The sequence below is a fragment of the Schistocerca gregaria genome, chromosome X (genome assembly GCF_023897955.1).
Source record: "Schistocerca gregaria isolate iqSchGreg1 chromosome X, iqSchGreg1.2, whole genome shotgun sequence".
NCBI lineage: Eukaryota > Metazoa > Arthropoda > Insecta > Orthoptera > Acrididae > Schistocerca > Schistocerca gregaria.
The window spans coordinates 187,602,549-187,627,460 of record NC_064931.1 but is presented as its reverse complement, the minus strand read 5'-3'; the positions used below and the strand labels follow the sequence as shown (position 1 = coordinate 187,627,460).

Genomic DNA, 24,912 nt, shown 5'->3' with positions numbered 1-24,912 from the left:
TGGATTCTGGATTGTCTACAGCTCATAACACATCCCCTGGTCACAACAGAATCCATTACAGTATGCTCTGGCACCTCACAAGGTGAAACAAAGATACACTCGTTGTACTTTTGAATGCCATTTGGGCGTCAGGTCACTTTCCCGACTAGTGGTGTGAGACAATTTTAATTCGTCTTTTAAAGCCTGGGAAAGACCGTACATGCCCAAGTAGTTACCACAGTGTTGCCCTCACTAGCTGTATGGAAAAGATGTAGGAGTGGATGGTCAACCTCCTCCCTGTCTGGATCTTAGAATCCTTAGTTGCTTTCAGTGTAGGTTCAGGAGGTACCACTCCACCTTTGATAACCTGGCCCTCATGGAGGCGACTATACAACAGGATTTCCTACACCAGCATCACCTTCTAGATATATTTTTTGACATCGACAAGGCCTACGATACTACATGGAGGTGTCTTATCCTTGAGCAGCATCACAAATGGGGTTTTTGTGGCAGTCTTCCCATTTTTATCTGGTCCTTTCTCGCACCACATTATTTTCGATATTGACACAGCAAGGTTTCTGGGCCTTGTATTTGACTGTAAATGTACATGGTTGCCACATCTTGAGGATCTGAAGAATGTATGTATTTTAAAATGTCTTAGTCATAATACATGGGGAGCAGTCAGGACTTGCCTGCTGCAGTTTTACGAGGAATTTGTGCGATCTTGGCTAGATTAGGGGTGCATGATGTATGTGTCTGCGAGACCCTCTTATTTAAAGATGCTGGATGTTCGGCTATGTCGGTGTCCATAATATCACAGCATATGACCACACCCTTGCTAGAGTTGCAGGAGTTATGCAATTCAACAATAATGTCATACTTACCCAATTTTTCAGACTTCCTAAGGAGTTCTATCTGCTTTGCCCTGTTAGTCTTGACCAGGAGGGAACCATTCCTCAGCCGCTTTACAGGCTTCAGGCTTCCAGCAAACCCTTTCAAGCCTTCATGGATATAGAAGGGGGACACTTTTTCAAACGTCCCATCCTTCCTCTTAATCACAAAAACACATTTTGATTTATGACTCCTTGAGCCTTGTTACTATAATTCAGCTGATTCCGATTACCAGGAGGGCTAGCCTCCCTCATTCATTTTGAGGATTCTGTGTGGGTACTCCCAGGCGGGACAAGAAGAAGAAGATTGCATGGGTTTCATCTTGGTCCCATGAGCAGCCAGGAAAATATGCGTCCACTCAGACAGAGCCCTGTGTGCCTGAGTAAGCCTTATACAACTGAGGTGCGGCAGGCTCCCCAGAGGTTGCCCGCTGATGACTGTTCCACCTCAACAGCCATGCATCTCCTCAGTGCGCAGCACACCTTGAGATTGAGGGTTTTGTTATAGAGGTTTATTCATCCTCACAATCTGGGCAGTCAAGCCAAGATTCTCGTTCCCTGAGACACACAACATTCCATCGCAGCACTGCTCGGTGGTCACTGAAGCATGCCCAGAGATTATGGTGACAGAGGACTAGCAGCACTTACCAGCCCCAGTTCCAGAACTCCAGGGTCACCAAGCCCGTACTCAGCAAATGAATGCTGAGGCTCTGAGAGCTCATTCATGCTGTTCTTTCCTGATGTTGAAATTTTCAAAAAATGTTGGTGGACTGTTAAAAGAAATATTTTTTAAGCATTTCTATATGAAGTGCAGATGGGGTAATATGACTGTTTTTATGTAAGTTCCAGTTTAGTGAACCAATCCTACCTGCAAAGAACTGAAGAATATGTGTGTGATATTTTCTGTGTAAAATTGTGCTGACTGGAGAGGGGGAGGAGGAGATATAGTTGTTAGCTGTAAAAGATGGGAGTGATGACAATGCTAAAGGAAACACTTAGCCACCATAAAACCCAATTAAGAGGTTAAGTTCTCTTATACAGTATTTATTAGAAAAGTAGCCTTATATATGGCTACATTTCCTCAAAATTTCAGTGAAATAAGTGAAAATAGCATAACCCCAGAATAGTGGAACAGTAATACAGGAAATGCAGCATATCTGACTACATAAAACAAGAGCACTGTTTTAATTTTGTTACACAAGCTGCTCACACATTCTATACCTACATTCAACACTATCTAATGAGCCAAAATATATAAATAATTTTTTTTCTTTGGGGAACTGGATGCTATTTTATCATACCACAGTGAGGACATACTATCATTATTCAGGGAGAACAAGCTCTAAATTTTTTACATCTCCTTACCTCCACATTCTTTATTACCACCCACACAACCATATACCTCCTTTCTACTTAGCTTTCATCTAAATTAGTGGATGGAAAATTAACATCTTTGAAGTCATGATGTAGAAAACTTGTATTTGGTTGGGCTGCAGGTTGAGGGCTTTAAAGTCTGTTATTTAAATTTCCAAGCTTTATTGTTGCTCATGTAACTTCCGGACTTTATGGCCATGGTTGAAGAAACTTTTTGGTTCCTGATGTTTTTTTCAGAGATGTGCTGGACATCTTCAGAGGTGCTCTTGGTGACTTTTGAGTCTTGGCAACTGATGAATAGGACATCGGAGAGCAACATAAATATTGTGATTAGTGAGTGTGGTCAAGTTTACACATGATTAACAGAGATAACCTTTGTCAGACATAAAACTTATCTATCAACTGTCACCTTTCAAGGGTAAAAACTTATATACTGATTCTACAGAACCACTGCCCTAATATCATTGAGTTTCATGGGTGCTTCTGTTCTGTTAAAATTATCATTATGATTATACAGAGGGATTCAAAAATAGCTGTAGACACTTTGTATGTGTAACGTAGTGGCTCATGATGTAATGCCAACCATGAATGACACTGTGCATGATAACTCTGAAGTAAAGCAATTTCAGACAGAACTTCATTTAACATTTTACTCTTATTTTGATGCATACATTACACACACAAAGTGTGTACACTTAAATTTGAATCACCCTGTATATTTCAATGGCTTCTCTATATAGCAGAGGATAACAGCTTTTCACTGTAGATAAAATTTTGGTTTCTGAAAACTCCACTCCACTGTGTTCTGACTGAAGAGCATGCTCTGCTACAGCTGAGATTTCTGTTTTCTATAGTTGGCAAAGATTTATGTTCTCTCACCCTTGTATTCAAGCTTCTCTTGGTTGTTCCAATGTAGACCTTTCTACAAGTATATGGAAACTTATGTATTCCACTTGCTGACAAAGGAGGGTGTTTGAGCTTTACAGATTGAAGTGTTTGACACATTTTCTTAGTTGGTCTAAAAACTGGCCTAATGTCATGTTTCTGTAAAATCTTGCTGACCAGATCAGATACTTTTTTTGATAAAAGGGAGAGAGACTGTGTTGTTCCATGGCTAAGTTTTATCACTGTTTTTATAATTGACAGGTGACGATTGAAAGTTAAGTTTTGCCTCTGACTTTTCACAGTATTTACATCGCTCTCAAACACCCAATTCATCAGTCGGCATGACGCAACGTCACCATTAGTACTTCCGAAGAAATGCAGTGCAAGTCGGGGCAAAATGTCAGGAACTGAAAAGTTTCTACGGCCACACAGGCTGGAAAATCATCAGCAACTAAAAAATCTGGTCATGAAGGCCTTCACTGTTGACCCAAGCTTTATACTGAATAGGAACCACATACTGAGACTGAATACACTGAGCACCCAATAACTGTATATGACTTGCTGAAGAGTGGTCTGTTATTCCCTTGTCATTACACTGAGCACCCAACAACTGTATCCGACTTGCTGAAGAGTGGTCTGTTATTTCCTTGTCATTGTTTCGTATACACTGTAGACATCCTTCCACAGAAATTTTTAACATTTTGGGAGTATGTTATGCCAACAGTCTCAGGTAAGTTCACTTACTTGTCAATGTAGTACTGGATCACAGTAGAACAAAAATTCATGCCTAAACTACAACAATCACATAGTGACCGCAGTAAAATTTAGGACCAGTGTTACGTCCAAAGTGACAACTATGACTATCAAGAATCTTTTGTTGTTAACTAGACCAAAAGGAAGAGTGCTGCTTGTCATGTTTACTATCACACATAATCACAAAGCTCATCTGCACGAGAAAACACAGCAGATAGATGCTAGGTGCATTCCATTTGGTGATCTCATCTGAGGGCACATATCAGGGGATCAACACAACTTTTACACAAAAAGAATGGGATACATGGGATAAACAGGGAATTATCAAATGGTGATTGCACAGAAGACCAAGAGTTGGGACTGAAGAGGGAAGATCCCCATTTCGACAAGGAGACTGTCTACAGGACTAGTCCGAAAGGTGCCAGAGACCAATCAAACTCCACAATAATGGACTGTTTACCAGTTTCACATTTAAAGTTGTTGTCGAGCTGTAAACCTGGTAACCATAGTCTAGTTGGGACGAGACCAGCACCTGGTAAATATGGAGAACAACAGCATGATCCACATCCTAAGAGGTGTGGACATGGAAGCACAGAGAGTTAAGTTTCCATGTGTAGCTAGTCTTTTTTGCTGGTGAATATGGAGAAGACAAGCAAGCTTTTTATCACAAACGAGGGCCAAAAAAGGAACTGTGCAACAACGCATGAGTGCTGGGTATCCAAGTAGAATTGTGGGTCAGGATTGACCATGGCACAACAGAAATGTGAGACCCATGTTTTTACACAATAGAAATGGAAACCATGGAAGGTATCCAAGTGGAAACCCTTTTGATGGTGCCTTGTAGCTGGTGCTCAGCTGAGACTACTGAGTGGAATCTGTACCAAGTGCAAAAGTCATTGACATACAGCGCAGGTGTGACCAGCAGCCCGACAGAAATCACTAACCCACTTATGGCTATGAGGCAGTGTGTGACACTCAATAAAGAGTCTTGTGGGACACAATTCTCTTGGACCAGTAGAGAGCTGAGTGAAGCACCAAGTCTGCCCCAGAACAACCAGTGGGATAAAATCAGAAGGTGGAGGGGGGGGGGGGGGGGGGGGGACGGCATCTTCAGCCAATAGTTTCTGCAGTAGAAAAGTGACAGAATACAAAGAGGATGTTGATGCTGTTGCAAAGTGGGTTGCAAGGTGTTAAACAAGAACGAGCATGTTGATACAAAGACCACCCTAAAGGACATGACATGAACCAGTTGTTGACCATTGGTGGCCGGTGGAAGAGTACAGAGCTTGGCTCACACCTGGGATGAAGTGGCATATATTCCAAGGGAGTAAGATAGAGTACAAAGGGGAATCCACTCACTACCACATCTGTTTTACTCAATGTACAGACCCTCCAGACAACCACATAGGGCCAGCACAGTTCCAACAATGCATGATAACCTCACTGCATTGAGGAATGGTCATGATTTTTCCTTTACTGGGGGTAGAAGAGCAGGAAATATGGTGATATGGTGTTGTAGTTCTGGCAGGTGACTGTAATATCCATTAAACTTCCACTGAATGATCACCTCACAGATGTCGAAAACAGGCGTGAAGGGGCCAGGTGGTTTGGTCACACCCCAGAATCACAGCCCATCACTGATGAAGATGGAACCACATGCATTTGTTCAGAATCTGGGGTGTATGGGGATCTGGTTCCTTCAGAGTAGCCTTGTCCAGATTCTTCAACTCCTCCTCTTCCTTTGCGGCCTTTGTGGCAGACATCTTGTCAAGAGCCCATCTTTGATGTGGGTGGGGATGAATCTACATCTACATCTACATCTACATTACATCTACATCTACATGACTACTCTGCAATTCACATTTAAGTGCTTGGCAGAGGGTTCATCGAACCACAATCATACTATGTCTCTACCATTCCACTCCCTAAAAGCGCGCGGGAAAAACGAACACCTAAAACTTTCTGTTCGTGCTCTGATTTCTCTAATTTTATTTTGATGATCATTCCCACCTATGTAGGTTGGGCTCAACAAAATATTTTCGCATTCGGAAGAGAAAGTTGGTGACTGAAATTTCGTAAAAAGATCTCGCCGCGACGAAAAACGTCTTTGCTGTAATGACTTCCATCCCAATTCGTGTATCATATCTGCCACACTCTCTCCCCTATTACGTGATAATACAAAACGAGCTGCCCTTTTTTGCACCCTTTCGATGTCCTCCATCAATCCCATCTGGTAAGGATGCCACACCGCGCAGCAATATTCTAACTGAGGACGAACGAGTGTAGTGTAAGCTGTCTCTTTAGTGGACTTGTTGCATCTTCTAAGTGTCCTGCCAATGAAACGCAACCTTTGGCTCACCTTCCCGACAATATTATCTATGTGGTCCTTCCAACTGAAGTTGTTCGTAATTTTAACACCCAGGTACTTAGTTGAATTGACAGTCTTGAGAATTGTACTATTTATCGAGTAATCGAATTCCAACGGATTTCTTTTGGAACTCATGTGGATCATCTCACACTTTTCGTTATTTAGCGTCAACTGCCACCTGACACACCATACAGCAATCTTTTCTAAATCACTTTGCAACTGATACTGGTCTTCAGATGACCTTACTAGATGGTAAATTACAGCATCATCTGCAAATAACCTAAGAGAACTGCTCAGATTGTCACCCAGGTCATTTATATAGATCAGGAACAGCAGAGATCCCAGGACGCTTCCCTGGGGAACACCTGATATCACTTCAGTTTTACTCGATGATTTGCCGTCTATTACTACGAACTGCGACCTTCCCGATAGGAAATCACAAATTCAGCCGCACAACTGAGACGATACCCCATAGGCCCGCAGCTTGATTAGAAGTCGCTTGTGAGGAACGGTGTCAAAAGCTTTCCGGAAATCTAGAAATACGGAATCAACTTGAGTCCCCTGTCGATAGCGGCCATTACTTCGTGTGAATAAAGAGCTAGCTGCGTTGCACAAGAGCGATGTTTTCTGAAACCATGCTGATTACATATCAATAGATCGTCTCCTTCGAGGTGCTTCATAATGTTTGAATACAGTATATGCTCCAAAACCCTACTGCAAACCGACGTCAATGATATAGGTCTGTAGTTAAATGGATTACTCCTACTACCCTTCTTGAACACTGGTGCGACCTGCGCAATTTTCCAATCTGTAGGTACAGATCTATCGGTGAGCGAGCGGTTGTATATGAGTGCTAAGTAGGGAGCTATAGTATCAGCGTAATCTGAAAGGAACCTAATCGGTATACAATCTGGACTTGAAGACTTGCCCGTATCAAGTGATTTGAGTTGCTTCGCAACCCCTAAGGTATCTACTTCTAAGAAACTCATGCTAGCAGATGTTCGTGTTTCAAATTCTGGAATATTCCATTCGTCTTCCCTGGTGAAGGAATTTCGGAAAACTGCGTTCAATAACTCCGCTTTAGCGGCACAGTCGTCGATAACAGTACCATCGGCACTGCGCAGCGAAGGTATTGACTGCGTCTTGCCGCTTGTGTACTTTACATACGACCAGAATTTCTTCAGATTTTCTACCAAATTTCGAGACAATGTTTCATTGTGGAACCTATTAAAGGCATCTCGCATCGAAGTACGTGCCAAATTTCGTGCGTCTGTAAATTTTAGCCCATCTTCGGGATTTCGCGTTCTTCTGAACTTCGCATGCTTTTTCCGTTGCCTCTGCAACAGCGTTCGTACCTTTTTTGTGTACCACGGGGGATCCGTTCCATCTCTTACCAATTTATGAGGTATGAATATCTCAACTGCTGTTGCTACTATATCTTTGAATTTGAGCCACATCTCGTCTACATTCGCATAGTCAGTTCGGAAGGAATGGAAATTGTCTTTTAGGAAGGCTTCTAGTGGCACTTTATCCGCTTTTTTTAAATAAAATTATTTTGCGTTTGTTTCTGATGGGTTTGGAAGAAACGGTATTGAGCCTAGCTACAATGACCTTGTGATCACTAATCCCTGTATCAGTCATGATGCTCTCTATCAGCTCTGGATTGTTTGTGGCTAAGAGGTCAAGTGTGTTTTCGCAACCATTTACAATTCGCGTGGGTTCGTGGACTAACTGCTCGAAATAATTTTCGGAGAAAGCATTTAGGACAATCTCTGAAGACGTTTTCTGCCTACCACCGGTTTTGAACAAGTATTTTTGCCAACATACCGAGGGTAGGTTGAAGTCCCCACCAACTATAACCGTATGAGTGGGGTATTTATTTGTTATGAGACTCAAACTTTCTCTGAACTGTTCCGCAACTGTATCATCGGAGTCTGGGGGTCGGTAGAAGGAGCCAATTATTAACTTAATTTGGCTGTTAAGTGTAACCTCCACCCATACCAATTCGCATGGAGTATCTACTTCTACTTCACTACTACAAGACAAACCACTACTGACAGACACAAACACTCCACCACCAATTCTGCCTAATCTATCTTTTCTGAATACCATCTGAGACTTCGTAAAAATTTCTGCAGAACTTATTTCAGGCTTTAGCCAGCTTTCTGTACCTATAACGATATCAGCTTCTGTGCTTTCTATTAGCGCTTGAAGCTCAGGGGCTTTTCCAGCGCAACTACAACAATTTACAACTATAATTCCGATTGTTCCTTGATCCAAGCACGTCCTGTAATTGCCAAGCACCCTTTGACATTGCAGCCCATCCCGCACTTTCCCGAGGCCTTCTAACCTAAAAAACCGCCCAGTCCACGCCACACAGCTTCCGCTACCCGTGTAGCCGCCAGCTGAGTGTAGTGAACTCCTGACCTATTCAGCGGAACCCAAAACCCCACCACCCTACAGCGCAAGTCAAGGAATCTGCAGCCAATACGGTCGCAAAACTGTCTGAGCCTCTGATTCAGACCCTCCACCCGGCTCTGCACCAAAGGTCTGCAGTCGGTTCTGTCAACGATGCTGCAGATGAAGAGCCGGTGGCCGTGGGATCCACAGACCATGGTTTTTTCAGTCATTGACTGGTACCAGGCCTCTGACCAGTAGGTTTCCAGAGAAAGGTGTCCTGCAAGGGATCCCTATCACTGGAAGATGCCGGAGGAGGAAGCTGCTCCTCGGCTGGGTGAAGGAACTGGTTCCCGAAGACAATGCCATGCGAAGCAAAAAAGAAGAGGATAGTGGGAGAACCAGTTTTGAAAATATGGAGGTAGTGGGAGTGATGGTTGTGACTTTTGCATAATTGGTCATCATGTCAACAGGCTGTAGGCATTCACGTTTTTTCCATGCCCCACTATACAACACTTGACCAACATATTTATATTCCTGTATTTCCTTTCCTTCCTTAATGACAGAACAATCTAGTGGTTTATGTGGTGTTTCATCCAAGTAATACACAAAAGGTGGTTGTCCACAAGGACTGTCTTCAAGGAGTGATCGTCTGCAGTTACCGCATTTTGGTTCCACAGTGGGATGACGTATGACACGGACTTGAGCATCAGATGGCCTTGTGTATGGTAGGACTAGTACGTTTTCCAGAAGGAAATTCCCTTCACAGCCTCTGATAAAGGCACCTGTATCTATTCTATTAAGCTTGGGATCTTTTCAGACATTTCGAACAAAATGAACACTTCACTGCTCAAAATTAGCGTTGAGCTCCTCGTTTGTTTGGAGCATAAGTTCTCTGTGAAAGATGATGTGTTGAATTATATTCTGTGCATTTTTCCCAATTTACCTTCAATATGTTCCACAAAACATACTGGCTTTGTCGTAGTAGGAGTACCTGCATCAGTTAAAGAGCATACTTTATATTGGATAAACAGTTGACCCTTCCCATAGAGCAGCCAGGGTAGCGAAAGTTGTAAGATTATAACTGCTTACATTGAAATTTATATTCCTGTCTAATGAGATGGCCACATCAGAATGGTCATTGTATTGGTTTAATTTGAAACGTCTGGCCTGATGTCAACCACTCCAATCAAGGACTCTCCCCATATCACTGCCCATCTCAGATGACCATTGCCAGGAGTCCTGATGCCCCAGAAAGACAGTCATCTAATCCTTAGCATACGGGGAGAGCTAGCAGCTCAGGCATCAGCAGTGCGATCCTCGTGTTGCCTGGGTGCTCAACCAGAAGGTACATAATGACCGAACTATGTCGAGCTGGCTACTGTGTTGGATTTGAAGTGCAAATAAGAGCCTATGTGCGTATTGTGCACAGATGAACCTTAACACTCCAGAGTGTAGGCATTATTAAAGGTAAATCTAAGGTGGATGGGAGGGGGGGGGGGGGGGGGGGGGGGAGGGAGGAAAGGAAAGGGACTAATGCGAAATCGGCAGTGATGAATGAAAATGTGTGCCAGACCAGGATTTGAACCCAGCATCTCCTGTTTACTAGACATCTGCATTAAGCACTGCACCACCTGGACACTGTGTTTACTGCAACTGTGGGGACTACCTTGGCAAGACTCTTGGCCATCCCACATTCCCACCTAGCACCACCTGTCCGCACGTACGAAAGAACAGACACCACAAGTTAATATAACTATTAAAGGTGTTCTTCCCCAGTCAGACTACACTACGAAAAATTTGGAAAGGAAGATCAAACCTAGAAAGAAAGGCAGAACCTATGGTATATCCAAGTTAATATAAAAGGCTGTCACCATAAGTAAGAGAGTAAGATAAGGAAAATTGGTCACAGATGAGAGATTGCAGTACAGAAAAGGAAAGGAAGAAGGTGCTGCAAAAGCTTGGGACTCTGTGCTCCCCACCCATGTACTCACAAAAGAGTCATGAGCCCTGTGAGGGGGGAAGTAGTGTGTAACAATAACTCCCACATTTATAGTCACTCGTCACTTGACTGCAGGGCTGCAGTGTAACTACAGGTGGTTGTGAGTATTATTAAATTTATGGAAGAGTTATGATAGCCACCAGTCTTCTTTCATCAAACTGGTTTCAGATCCACTGCTCATACTGGGGGCTTCCAGTATGAGCATGCCACTGATGGATGGCATATCTGAAACCAGCTCTGTGAAATAAAATCACCTTTAATTACTGACTAGCTACTACTGCTACTGAATTACCTATTTCACAAACAGTTTTAGAAATCTACCTATTTACTATTGATAAAATAATAACTGAAATTATTGCTTATGATCATCTGCCCATAAGTATATAACCTAGAGATTACGCACATACTGAGTACTCATTCAGCACAGTAGATGAATAAAAGTTAGTATATGAGGGTCTACTGCTTCAGAGTTGTAATTTTTATTTTCCATTGGTTCATTTCTTGTCAAAAGCCATCTGCTTCCCTCTACATCCAATCCATTTTCTTGGGTGTAGACTCCATTTCATGTGGTTTTCTCAATAGCTTTTGTTGTATCATGGACTGAATTCTTCACCACTTTTGCCTCTTATTATGTGGAACTGCCAAGTGTTTTCTATTGAGAATTAACCAATACTCTGCAAACATTTTGCTTCAATCTCGTTGGTTACTGTTTCATGAGTGTTACAGGCAATACCCATTTCTTTCCACCACTATAAAATGAATAGCCCTAGACTTAATGAGATATCAGGTCTCTTCCCATTACCCAGGTGTACACCTTATTCAGGAATTGTTTCTTTATGTCTGAATTTTTTCTTTGTATTTCTCCGCAGAAAACTATTTTTTGGCATTGTGTTGTCAGAACAATTGATGAGTAAAATGTATGATTATCTGAAAGATCAATGAGTACATTGACACTCATTTATTTTTAACTCCTCATGCTCCTGATTTTTATCCTTCCAAGTATAATGACTCAAGGTTGCAGAATTTCTTTCAAGCATGTGGACACTGTTTCTAATTCTGTCTAACACAACTTTCCTTTTCCATCTAGGACTGGTAAACACTGTGTATTCAATGTAGTTAATTTTTTGTTCACAAGTATTTTACTGCCTCAGAAAATTATTCAGATTAAAGTGAAGAAACATAATGCTTTTTCTGTACTGTTCTATAAATTTCATCATAAAACTAAAAATACAGATTGAGAAAACTGTAAAATTGTTTTCTTATAAAAATTACTATAATAAATCAATTTCTAACCAAACAGAAATAATATTCCAGAACATAATCTGTTTTTTTAGTTCAATACCTAAGAATTTTGTTATATTAAACTCGCCTGAGCAGTCTTTGAGTTTTTGCAGAGTATGCTGTTGTAACCCTTTCCCACAACCACAAATATCACTGTAAGGCCCAATTGAAACTTTAAGGCTGTGTGGAGTGGCCGCGCAGTTGAGCGGTCCCTCCCGCTGGAGGTTCAAGATCTTCCTTGGGCGTGTGTGTGTGTGTGTGTGTGTGTGTGTGTGTGTGTGTGTGTGTGTGTAACTAAAAATGGCAACACTATAAAAGGCACATGAACAGGCAAGGGATTAAAAGAAAACAGCATAATCAAATGTCCTCAGACAGGTTTGTCAAGTGGATAAAACGAAGAATGCAAGCAGCTGCTCCTCGGTCATCTGCTAAAATTTCATCCAGAGTACATGGCAGGCCAAGATCAATGCGCAGTGTATTAAAATTCGGACAGGACGCTAAAATGTGGTGTACCGTCAGCAATTGCCCACATGGGCAGAACGGCACTGACGCAACCGTCAGCAGATGTCAGTGGCTGAACCGGCAGTGTCCAATCCGTAATCAGACCAAAACGATCTTCTCCCGCCGACATGGGCGTGAAGAGGTTGTCCAAGCCATGGGGAGAGGTTTCAAGGCTCAAAGCTTGTTTGCAGTAAGTGTAGACCAATCGGCATGCCACAGCGATAAAATGCACCGACAAATGACCCTGCTAAAATCAGATGAAGGCACACCACAAGAAGCTGTCCGAGGCTGGAGGACCGAAGCCTTGGCCGCGGCATCTGCAGCTTTGTTCCCAGGGATACCGACATGGCCAGGAACCCACATAAAGGTAACAGGAGAACCGTCGTCCGCCAGCTGCTGAAGAGAACGTTGGATCCGGTGCACGAAAGGGTGAACTGGATACGGATCACTGAGGCACTGGATGGCGCTCAGGGAATCAGAGCAGATGACATAAGCATAATGTTGGTGGCAGCGGATGTAAAGAACAGCCTGATAGAGGGAAAATAGCTCAGCTGTGAAGACCGAACAATGGCCATGGAGCCGGTATTTGAAACTGTGTGCCCCGACAATAAAAGAACACCCGACACTGTCATTGGTCTTAGAGCCATCTGTATAAATGAAGATCGTATTAATGAGCTGTGAACAAAGTTCGACAAACTGCGAGTGGTATACCGAAGCTGGGGTAACCTCCTTTGGGAGCGAGCTGAGGTCACGGTGAACGCGAACCTGAGCCTGGAGCCAAGGTCGCATTTGGCCCTCGCCCACTCTAAAGGTTGCAGGGAGCGAAAAATCAAGGTGCTGAAGGAGGCAACGAAAGTGAACTCCAAGGGGTAGCAGGGCAGATAGAGAGTGTCATCAAAAAAGGAACGATAAGATGGATGGTCGGGCAATGATAATAGGTGACAGGCATACCGAAAAAGCAGTATATTGCGCCAGCAGGTTAGTAGCAATTCACCGGCTTTAGTATGAAGACTCTCGACGGGACTAGTATAGAATGCTCCGATCGCATGACGTAACCACGATGTTGTATAGAGTTGAGGCAGTGTAAGATGGACGGCCGTGCAGAGGAGTATACAAAGCTTCCATAATCCAGCTCTGAGCGGACGATCGACCGCGAAGTAGGATGGTTCTACCTGTTCCCCACGACGTACCGCTGAGAACATGGAGGACATTTAGGGAACGGGTACGGCGGACAACCAAATATGACACACATGTAGACCAGCTAGGTTTCCTGTCAAACGTAAGACCTAAAAATTTTGTTGTCTCTATGAATGGGAGAGCAACGGCACTGAGATGTAAGGATGGTGGTAGAAACTCTTTGTAGCGCCAGAAGTTAATACAGACCGTCTTATCGGCAGAAAAACGGAAGCCACTGGCGACACTCCAGGAGTAAAGACGGTCAAGATAACACTGAAGACAGCACTCCAGGAAGCACGTATGCTGCACACTGCAGTAGATGGTAAAATCGTCCATGAAAAGGGAGCCTGATACATCAGCTGGGAGGCAATCCTTTACTGGATTGATCGTTATAGCGAAGAGAGCGATGCTCAAAACTGAGCCTTGTGGCACTCCATTCTCCTGGCAAAAGGCATCGGACAGGACAGTACCCACATGTACCCTGAACTGTCAATCCATTAAAAATGTATGAAGAAAAAGAGGGAGGCGACCGTGAAGGCCCCATGTATGAATGGTGCGGAGAATGCCCGCCCTCCAACGGGCGTAGTAAGCCTTCTCCAAATCAAAGAACACAGCCACTGTCTGGTGCTTTCGCAAGAAGTTATTCATAATGAAGGTCTACAAGGTAGCCAGATGGTCAACAGCACAGCAGCGCCTACGAAATCCACATTGTACATTGGTAAGTAGGAATCAACATTCGAGCAGCCGAACCAAACAAGAGTTAACCATTCATTCCATCACCTTACAGACACAGCTGATAAGGGAAATGGGTCGATAACTGGAAGGCAAGTGCTTGTCCTTCCCCAGCTTAGGAACTGGGACAAAAATAGATTTGCGCCAGCATGTGGGAACATGACCCTCAATCCAGATGAGATTATAAGTACGAAGAAGAAAACCTTTACCCACAGGAGAAAGGTTCTTCAACATCTTAATATGAATAGAATCAGGCCCCGGAGCAGAGCACCATGACCGGGCAAGTGCACTTTCGAGTTCCCGCATAGTGAATGGGGCATTATAACTTTCATGATTCGAGGAGCAGAAGTTAGGTGGCCTTGCCTCCTCTGCCTGTTTTCGGGGTACGAAGGCAGGGTGGTAATTAGCAGAGCTCGAAACCTCTGCGAAAAATCGGCTGAAGGCATAGGAGACATCCTCAGAGGCCACAAGGGCATCATTCACGGACAGCCTAGCCAGAATCTGGAAGGAGTAAAACTGTTGAAGGAGCTTGTGAAAGCAACCCAGCTGGCTTTCTTGAATAACACATAATCATTTATAGTTAATACAATTTGCCATCGTAGGGTGGTGTTTAAAGGTGCGTAAAGCAAGTCAACGAGCACGTAAAGTGTCTCTACATGCTGCAGTCCACCAGGGGACCGGTACACGACGTGGAGAAGAAGTAGTACGAGGGATGGAATATTTAGCAGCACTGAGAATGACTTCCGTGAAGTGTGCGACCTGACTATCGCAGCTTGCGAAGTTTTGATCCTGAAATGTCGCCCTGGAAGAGAAGAGCCCCCAGTCTGCTTTGGAGATGTTCCAACTAGTTGAGCATGGAGATGGCGTATGATGCAGGAGATGGATAGCACAAGTGAAGTGGTCGCTAGAATATGTATCAGAAAGAGCGTAACACTCAAACCGGCATGCAAGTTGGGTAGTACATATAGAGAGGTGTAAATGGGAATAGGTGCGAGTTGTGTTCGAAAGAAAAGTAGGGGGCACCAGTATGAGGCAGACAAGATTGAGGTGGTTGAAAAGGTCTGCTAACAGGGAGCTCTCGGGCAGGATGCTGGAGAGCCCCAAAGGGAATGGTGGGCATTGAAGTCTCCAGTCAACAAAAATGGTGCAGGTAGCTGAGCAATAATTTGTATCATGTCTGCCCTAGTAGACGATGATGGAGTGTAAATGGTACAAATGGAAAATGTTAAAGTGGGGAGAGTAATTCGGACGGCAACTGCCTGCAGATCGGTGTGCAATGTGATGGGATCGTAGTAGGTATCATCCTGAACCAGCAACATAACCCCTCCATGAGCCAGAATATCTGCCACGGGGTAGCTCAAAACGCACAGAGGCATAGTGTGCCAAGTCAATTTGATCGCAAGGGTGTAGCTTTGTTTCCTGGAGAGCCACTATGAGTGGGCAGTGCAAGTGTAGCAGCAACTGTAAGTCCTCTCAGTTGGAGCGAATGCCGTGAATATTCCAATGAAGAAGTGCCATTGTAAGAAGAAGAAGAAAAAGAAAAAGGAGAAGCAAGAGGGGGTCACCTCGAAGGCTCCTGAGGGCCTGGCTTCGAGCGAGCACTGCTGCCACTATCAAGAGGCAGAGAGTCATCATCCATTTTTTCAATAGGTTCATCGGCCACCATGTTAAGATGGCCGGGAGAGGGAGCTTCCTCTGCCAATGAACAGCCAGATGTTCGGCCATCAGCAGTGCGGCCACGCGAAACAGATGACGGCCTGGGGTGGCAACCGCTGGGTGACACAGGAGAAGAAATGCGCCGTGGCGGAGAAGGAGAACTTTTCTCCCTATTAGCCTTCTTGGAAGGTCGTTTAGTCGAAGTACTGGTCGATGGCTGGGAGTTCGGGGTACGTAGGAAGTCTTCACGGAACAGTTCCTTCTTGAAGGCCCGTACATCTGACTTCTGGGTCTTAGTCTTGGCAAAAGCTGATGAAGGTGCTTGTGTCTTAGGGGTGACGGGAGGAAGAGGAGACATTGACCGGGCGATCTTAGTGCTGGCCGAACGGACGACCATAGCGCTAATGGTCAGATCGCATGTCTGCATCGACACCTCCCTGGTAGTCCGAGGAGAGGCGAGGACAGTACTGTATTTCCCTGCTAGGAGCAGCATGGGCTTTCTGCTAGCAAATAGCTTGCGAGTAGCCAAGGTGGACAATTTTTCTTTGACTCGAATTTCCTGTATACAGCGTTCATCCTTATAGATGGGACAGTCGCGGGAGGACGCTGCATGGTCACCCTGACAGTTCACGCAACGAGAAGACAGAGGTGGACAGTCACCCTCATGGGTGTCCCTGCCACAAGTGACACATTTAGCCACATTAGAACAAGAGTGGCGAGTGTGATTAAAATGCTGAAACTGGTAGCAGCGCGTAGGTGTCGGGACAAAGGAGCAAACAGAAATAACCTCATAGCTCGCTTTGATGCGCGACAGCAGCTGAACACTATCAAAGGTCAAGAAAAGTGTCCAATTTTTTTGACACATTCAGTATTTTCACACCAACATTCCTTGAAAGCAAATGTGAATAGTGTTTCTTTCTTTAAAATAGGTTGCTGTTCCTTTAGTTATTGTTCAACTGCATTATACAACTCCTTTGGTATCTTTAAGATATAAGACAGAAAATACATAATGTTGTAATTTCCATACTGCTCCCTACTTTGGAGAGAGGGACCTTTTTTTTTTTACCCATGTACCTGGAATCCAATTCTTATTCCAAATGTTGAGAAAACATTAAATAGGTAGTTTAAACTTAGGACTTCAGCTTTCATAACTGTTCTTTCAATCTACAATGGGTCAATAATACAGTGGAACCCACCAACGGCACATCCATCTTGCTACACATTTCAGAAATTGAATTTGAAGGTTCCATCTCTTTTCTCCAAATACCCTGCTAACTTCCTAGGTAACACTTATAAAATGGAGATCCAGGAAATTACCCCGAAGTGCTAACAATGATTTACTCCCGTACCCATTCACCTCATAAGTACAATACCTATATTGGTGTTTTCATCTTCGTTGTGATCAAGGCAGTGAAGCTCAGGAGCCCTTTTTTGTGACAAATGAATGTCCATTGTTTCTAACTAGTGGAAGCTGAGCTATGAAAAGGGCCTAACATAATAAAGGACTGCCTGCGGTAACCAGTCTCCTGCCTAGGAAGCCCATGTACACCAAAGCTAAAATTAGCTTGAGAGGATGAAGCTCTTTAATGTATTTGCCATTATCCACCACTCAGAGGATTGGTTAACTTACCATTTGCTACAAGCAAAACTATCATTACCTCCTTCGCATCTATTTGTGTGGAAATTGGATACATACAGATGACTTCAAGACCTCATTCACTGGCCACCATTCTCATGGTGGCAAACAAACAGTATGATGAAGTGACAACAGATGAGCAAACATTTTCAGTTGTCTGCAGAAACAACCTGCCAAGCATAGGTTACAAGGTAACATCAAGGCACCGGCCACAGAACAGAAGTGAGGAAGAATGAGCTCACAGGTAGCTGGAGAGGCCCAGTTTTTTGTTTGTTTTGATATGACTGGACATTTAGCCAAAATGTACATGTCAATTACGTCTCTTTGGCACACACCACTAGATGACAATGAAGAGACTGGGAACAATTAATGTAGCGTGCTCAATAAATTATTGACTCCTGGAAGTTAGTAATCAACCTGACTTTTTAAGCAAGTAGCTAGGTGGCACTGGCGAAATAACAGACACCTATAAAATAACAGCAACATAGTAGGAATCAGTTTAAATCAGATATCACTCCTATTTCAGTAGATCAGGAGTTCTCAAATTTTTCTTTCGATGTAACTGATAATCCTGATACATTGATTGAATATCTTGTTTATTTTGGAGGTTAACAATTTTTTTAAAAATGAGAAAAACATGTTTTATTCAATGATAACTTCAATTTTAAATCATAATTAATAACAAAGAAATCATAATAAAATTTTCAACAAATAATTAGTATTGTGAAAATGTTGAAAAAAACACCATGTTAGTAGTAGATCTTTACAGGGTAATATTTCACTTCTTGCAGAACACCAGTGTTCTGGGGGACACAGCTCGGGAAACCCTGTGCTAGATGACTTGCCATTAAATACTAAGAACTGTGACATTTCTGAAAGGAAATCACGAATTTAGTTGCACAGTAAAGACAATACTCCACAAGTATACCCTTTCATTAGAAATAATTTGTGTTCAAAAGCCTTCTGGAAATATGGTATCAACTTCAGATCCCCTGTCGAAAGTACTCATTATTTCATGCGAATAAAGAGTCTGGCGTATTTCACAATCTTGAATGATATTTTCTGAACTCGTGTTGGTTATATGCCAGTATATTGTTTTCTTACATGTAATTTTATAACGTTCAGCCACAGTAAATGTTCCAAAGTACTACTGCAAATCAATATCAGTGATATGGGTTCACAGTTCAGCAGATTACTTTATATTTTTTTCTTGGGCATTGGTCTGAGCTGTGCAACTACACATGACTTTGGATGGTAAAGACCAGGAAAGTGTCACAGCTACAAAGCTGGTGGGAAGACATGTTGCTCAAGTTGGGAAGTTCATGTACTGAAGCTTTCACACAAGCCCAATTCAGTCTATTTGGCCCAAATATTATTCAAAAGTCTGCACCACAAATGATATCAAAATAATGCATACATATTAAATCATGGAACAGTAGCTATTCTATAGTAAAACCAGTTGTTATCAGTTAGAATAGCTATTTCAATCAACTTCATTGCAGTTTACGAGTGTCTACCAAAAAGTTATATACATGAACAGTATCTTCTCTTTACACATACACATGAGTCTGTCAAATAAATGCAAATCATTAGTTACAATACACTTAAATTCAGCATCCCCCTCTTAACACGAGGGGAGGAAAAAAGATATATGAACCCTGTCAGAATCATACAAGAATGTGTTGTCAGCTTACTTCAAAAATTTTAACTTGCATGCCTGGATGAACACACATTAATGACAATTGACAGCCATCCAAAACACATTTATTGAATGCAAATATCTTGGCATCAGCTGTGTTAAGTATAGATGCATTACCTATTAGTGACATGTGAAAATCTGTGTTGGTCTGGGACTTCAACATGCATTTTCCACTTACCTTAACCACTACTCCTATTCATGCACACCTCCTGAACTGAACCACACTTCCACATGTCACAGTATCTACAACCATATACCATAATCCCAAAGACAAAGTGGTTAAGGGAACTATGGTATAGTGACATAGATAGTGGGATATATGGCTGTAGGGGACTATGGTACAGGAATGTAGAAAGTCTGACATATGGATGTTTGGGTTGCTCTGGGAAGCGTGCATGGATAGCCAAAGTGGTTAAGGTGACCACTAATGATAAGTGGGAAATCTGGGTTCGGGTCCTAGTCTGGCACAAATTTTCACACGTCACTAACAGGTGGTATATCTATACTAACACAGCTGATGCCAACATATTCACATTCAGAAAATTTATTTCAAATTTATTTCAGGATGTTGGAAGAGGAAAATAAATTTAAAATAGAGTTAAAATACTTCAACTATGGGAATATTTCTCACTCAACAGAATAAGTGAAGAATAGTGGTAGATAGGCATTAAAGTTAATTAACTGTACATGGAAGCTCAGTTCACACCCTTGCAATCTTCTTTGGAGTACACACACAGGTATGTATGTTTGGTGCTCTGAAGAACCCCAAGTCTAACATGGGGAGGCCATGACGTTGGGATCACAGATTTACTTCAGACTTTGTACGCCTTTAGCAGGCCATTAAAACAACATAGTGCCCAAGTAGTAAGGTGCACTTCTCTGGCAATTCCAAGAAAATCACAAAAGAAGTTTTAAGTGTTTATTGTGTAACTGATGTATCTGTGTGTAAGTGCCTGACATTAGAGTTCATCATACATCAGTTACATAATAAACATGTAAAACTTCATTTGCGATTTTCTTGGAATTGCCAGAGAAGTGCACCTTACTACTTGCACATTGTGTTGTTTTAATGGCTGACTAAAGGTGTACAAAGTTTGAAGTAAATCTGTGATTCCAACGTCATGACCTCCAGTTGTACGTCTTGTTTGTGTCCCTCAGCCATTTGATATCTCCACAATGGAGAAGATTCTTGTGTTTACTTATTCAACTGATTCTATTGCATCCAAGTTTTCTCAGTATACTACTGAGAAACACATTTTATTTTACTTCAAAATATGTTTACACTTAAAATGAATATTCTGTCTCATACTGATACTAATTTCTTACGTATTTTGCAGAATATATTTATGCAAAGATAGCTTGTGTCCTGTTTTGTATTTGTTTACATAAAGATGTTTTGGATCTTTATTTGGCATAAATCACATTATAGCACCCACCCACTGAGTTCTTTTGGAGTTAATGTGTGAAATACATGCCAATGCATGCCAAAATAATCTTTTCTATTATGCATCACAGTTCCTCAATTTAAACTGCAATTTTTGTTATATGTAAAGAAAAGAGTGTTTAATATAGAGAATATACTGGCAATTCTGTTCAGATTTATAAATGGCTCAAATGATTACAAAACAAATCTAGAGCTTGTGCTAAGCAACAGATTGGTTTCTGATCAAAACCAAGGTTCCATATTCGCACTTGATGATGATGATTATGATGATGAGGCTGGTTTCAGAGAAATCAATAGCATGGCTTACCAGCACCACTGCAGAATATGAACTAAATTCTGATCAGTAATAAAGTCTTTCCTTATTAGCAATCATCTTGAGACAATATAACATGGACACATACTAGATTCTGCTGAAAATCTGACTGGTAATGACAACACAAAGAGCAGTTGCTTATGTACAGATTAAAATAGAGCATGAAAGTCTACATGCACGTTCATGCCCCTTGCTTTCATGATATGAAATACTAAATAAATGAGAATTAGTTGAAGAAAGTGCTAAAAGTTATTCACTGGTACATGTGGCTGGCTGACCACTTACAGCAAGATACAAAGAGTCAGCCTCTGTGAGACCAAGTATTTGTTTGGTAACAGTTCCTTATACGTATGTTAAAAGTGCTTAAATAAGAACCTGCATCTCAGTTTACCAATATATGTTAACAGAGAAATGGACATGCAGTCACATTTGTAAAACTTGTTCAGATAATTGTGGATGGCTTGATCACTGACTAAAAAAGGATGAACTAACAATTCTGGGAAACAGCACATTTAAATAACCTCCGCAACAATTTGGAAACAGTAAACAAATTATAATCAAGAAAAATTCCTGCCTGCCTTGTCAGAATATAAAATGCAAATGAGATATTTTGTACTGACACTGGTGTGACACAAGCTATGCACACTGGCAGAGTCTCCTGCTGGATAACATGCCTGTGTGTCAGAGGGCATGTCAAAGCAACTTCTTCTGATCTGTGAGACAGGAAAAATATTTGTCGTGGCAAAACTGTAGGCTTCACTGGGTGTATGTGATTATCTTGTACCTCCATTCACAAATTCTCCGTCTGACACACAACTCTTTCCCTCGACAATGACATAACACCACTCATGGGGACAGCACTGACCATGCAACTCTGTCTGAATAAGGCATGAAGTCCATATTTCGACCACTTGCAAAACTAAGGAACCTTCTGGCATGTGTAAAAGATAACCCCAGTCTTTGTACATCTGGGGTCTATTACATTCCATGTAAATGTGTAAAATCTTACAATGGACAAACACAGTACTGTGTCTTCCTATGTTGCACTGAACATACATGCAACATAAAACTAGAGCAGTTGCACTGGCCAACAAGAGCTTAATGGAAAATAACACGTTCGATTTTGAACAGATACCTGCCCTCTGCTCAGCTAATGGTTTCTGGGGCAGCATTATTAAGGTTGCAATAAGATACAATTGTAGATGAATCTTGTTAATAGAGGTAAGGATTCTGTCCTTGGCATAGGTTGACAACCAGCCTTTGAAGTAGCAGTCTGCATTGTGTACACTATTGTAGAGCAGCCATTGTAAGACTTAAATGCCCGCTGTTGAAACCTACATAAGAAGAGGGACTGTGATACAATGCCATTTTGTGCTCACACTGCACTCTTCTGCAACACGAAACCCACATATATTTAACGGTTTGTTTTATAGTAGTGTTTTAAGCCAGAACATAATACCGCAATATAATACTTTTTGAGATGGAACTAGCTCTTAAAAGAGGAGACGGGTTTGACTCCCGGCACTGTTTGTTGAGGGGACTGGAGTGGGGTGTACTCAGCCTCACAATGCCAACTCAAGAATTACTTGACCGAGTAGTAATGGTTCCAAGTTATGAAAATGGACAATGGCCAGCTGAGACCATGCTTCTCCATACAGCATCCAATAACACCACTGGCCGAGGATGACATGGTGGCTGGTTGGTCCCGATGGGTTCGGCAGAAGTTGTGGATGGACTTTACATTTATAATTTCTCCATCACCTGAATTTTGCATGCAACAGTGAATACATGAAATAATGACTCAATACTTTTTGCAGAACAACACATTATTAATCACTGCAAAAACAACTCAATATATCAAAATCCCTTTTTGGAGACCAAATTGTTTATGGCTAATTATATTTAGAATTCCAAGGTAAGAAAAAATTATGATTGCAATTTAGCCCTAAATGTTTCACTTGAAAACAGTGAATCCACTAAATTTACTGACTTTATTTAGGTGTCTAGTCTCTGTTGCAGAGTGACAGACTTCATTTGCTTTCCCAATACTTTTAAACTGCAATACAGCCACAGAGGAAGAAGTTAGAAGTAAAAATAAAAGCTAAAACAGTTTATAAACAACAAAAAGTCAGAAACACATGTTGGGTTGGATATAAAAAGTTGTGTATGGAAGGAAACTGAATTAGCGGAAAATGAAAATGGTTAACAACATAAAAATTGTGTATGTAACATGATATTGCCTAAGGTGTTTCAAAATGTTTCACTTTTGCAAAAACTTAACATTACAATTCATTGGGATGCTTCCAAAGACTAACTCGAATTTATCATCTCGCAATGCAGCATGAGATTGGCACAGTTTTTATACACTAAACAACGAAGGAAAATGAAACAGTTTTCCTTGTGAAGTTATTGTATTGCTCAAACCAGGATGTAATACTGATAAAAAGAAACAGACAAAGGGGCACACACAGCTTCAAATTTGGTTTCTTAAGTCTAATTAGACTGCTTACCCGCCCGCAATCCCCTCGAGGGCTTCCAGTAATACATCATGATCTTCATCCAGCAAACTTATGTCATCTGACATATTGTATCGAACTGTCCTTCCACAATGAACACGTTCTTACACTGATTTATTGTTACAATACGGCGTCTCTTCCGTTTCCATTTCTCTCGAAGTGTCAACTGCTTACCCATCACAATGATATGATAAAGCACAACGATTCACAACTATCTCTTCTTTAACAATATTTTGAAACAACATGCTCACATTGTTCCTGAGATGTAAACATCAGTCTTGTAACACTGAAATAAGAACACAACACAATACCCTACAAACAAGTACACCTACAAATGATCACACTGCGCGCCATACCCCCACATGCCGCTGTCAAAACAACACATTTCCAAAGATTATCAGATTTGTCGCCCGCGACTAAACTTCTTCGTCATACGAACAACAGTTGGCTGGTATACAGCGAACGGATAGATATCTCTGTAGTTTGTCCTTGGTCTTGTCACAGAGTACCTAGCAGCCTACTTGCACAAGCCAACCGACAATATTGTACAGCTGTCAAACAGAAAATGACGATAACGACATAAAGATAACAATCGCTTGTGCCGCTGGTTGTAACATGTGGATGCTCCATAAGATACTGCAGCTGTCAAACAGGAAATGACGACAATGGCAGAAAGATAACAATCTCCAGTGCCATTGGTTGTAACATTTGAAGTACATAATGTGACCAAAAATATCCGGACACCTGGCTGAAAATGAGTTTCAAGCTCGTGGCGCCAACCATCGGTAATGCTGGAATTCAATATGGTGTTGGCCCACCCTTAGCCATGATGACAGCTTCCACTCTTGCGGGCATATGTTCTATAAGTTGCTGGAAGGTTTCTTGGGGAATAGCAGCCCATTCTTCACGGAGTGCTGCACTGAGGAGAGGTATGGATGTCGGTCGGTGAGGCCTGGCACGAAGTCGCCGTTACAAAACATCCCAAAGCTGTTCTATAGGATTTACCTCAGGACTCTTTGCAGGCCAGTCCATTACAGGTATGTTATTGTCGTGTAACCACTCCGCCACAGGCCATGAATTATGAACAGATGCTCGATTATGTTGAAAGATGCAATCGCCATCACTGAATTGCTATTCAACAGTGTTCCAAGAATCTGCTTAAAACATCAATGTAGGCCTGTGTTGTGATAGTGCCACGCAAAACAACAAGGTGTGCAACGCCATAACACCACCGCCTTTGAATATTACTGTTGGCACTACACACGCTGGCAGATGACGTTCACTGGGAATTTGCCACACCCACACCCTGC

General features: G+C 42.1%; 1 protein-coding gene across 1 annotated transcript in view; it reads right to left on the bottom strand.

The window, feature by feature from the left end:
* Positions 1–24,214, bottom strand: part of LOC126298489 (Fanconi anemia group M protein-like) — a 238,262-nt gene extending 214,048 nt beyond the window's left edge. The window contains exon 1 of the mRNA XM_049989825.1: positions 23,597–24,214. Coding sequence (XP_049845782.1) covers positions 23,597–23,670 — 74 coding nt within the window. The 5' untranslated portion in view covers positions 23,671–24,214. The remainder of the gene's footprint in view (positions 1–23,596) is intronic.
* Positions 24,215–24,912: the final 698 nt, after the last annotated feature.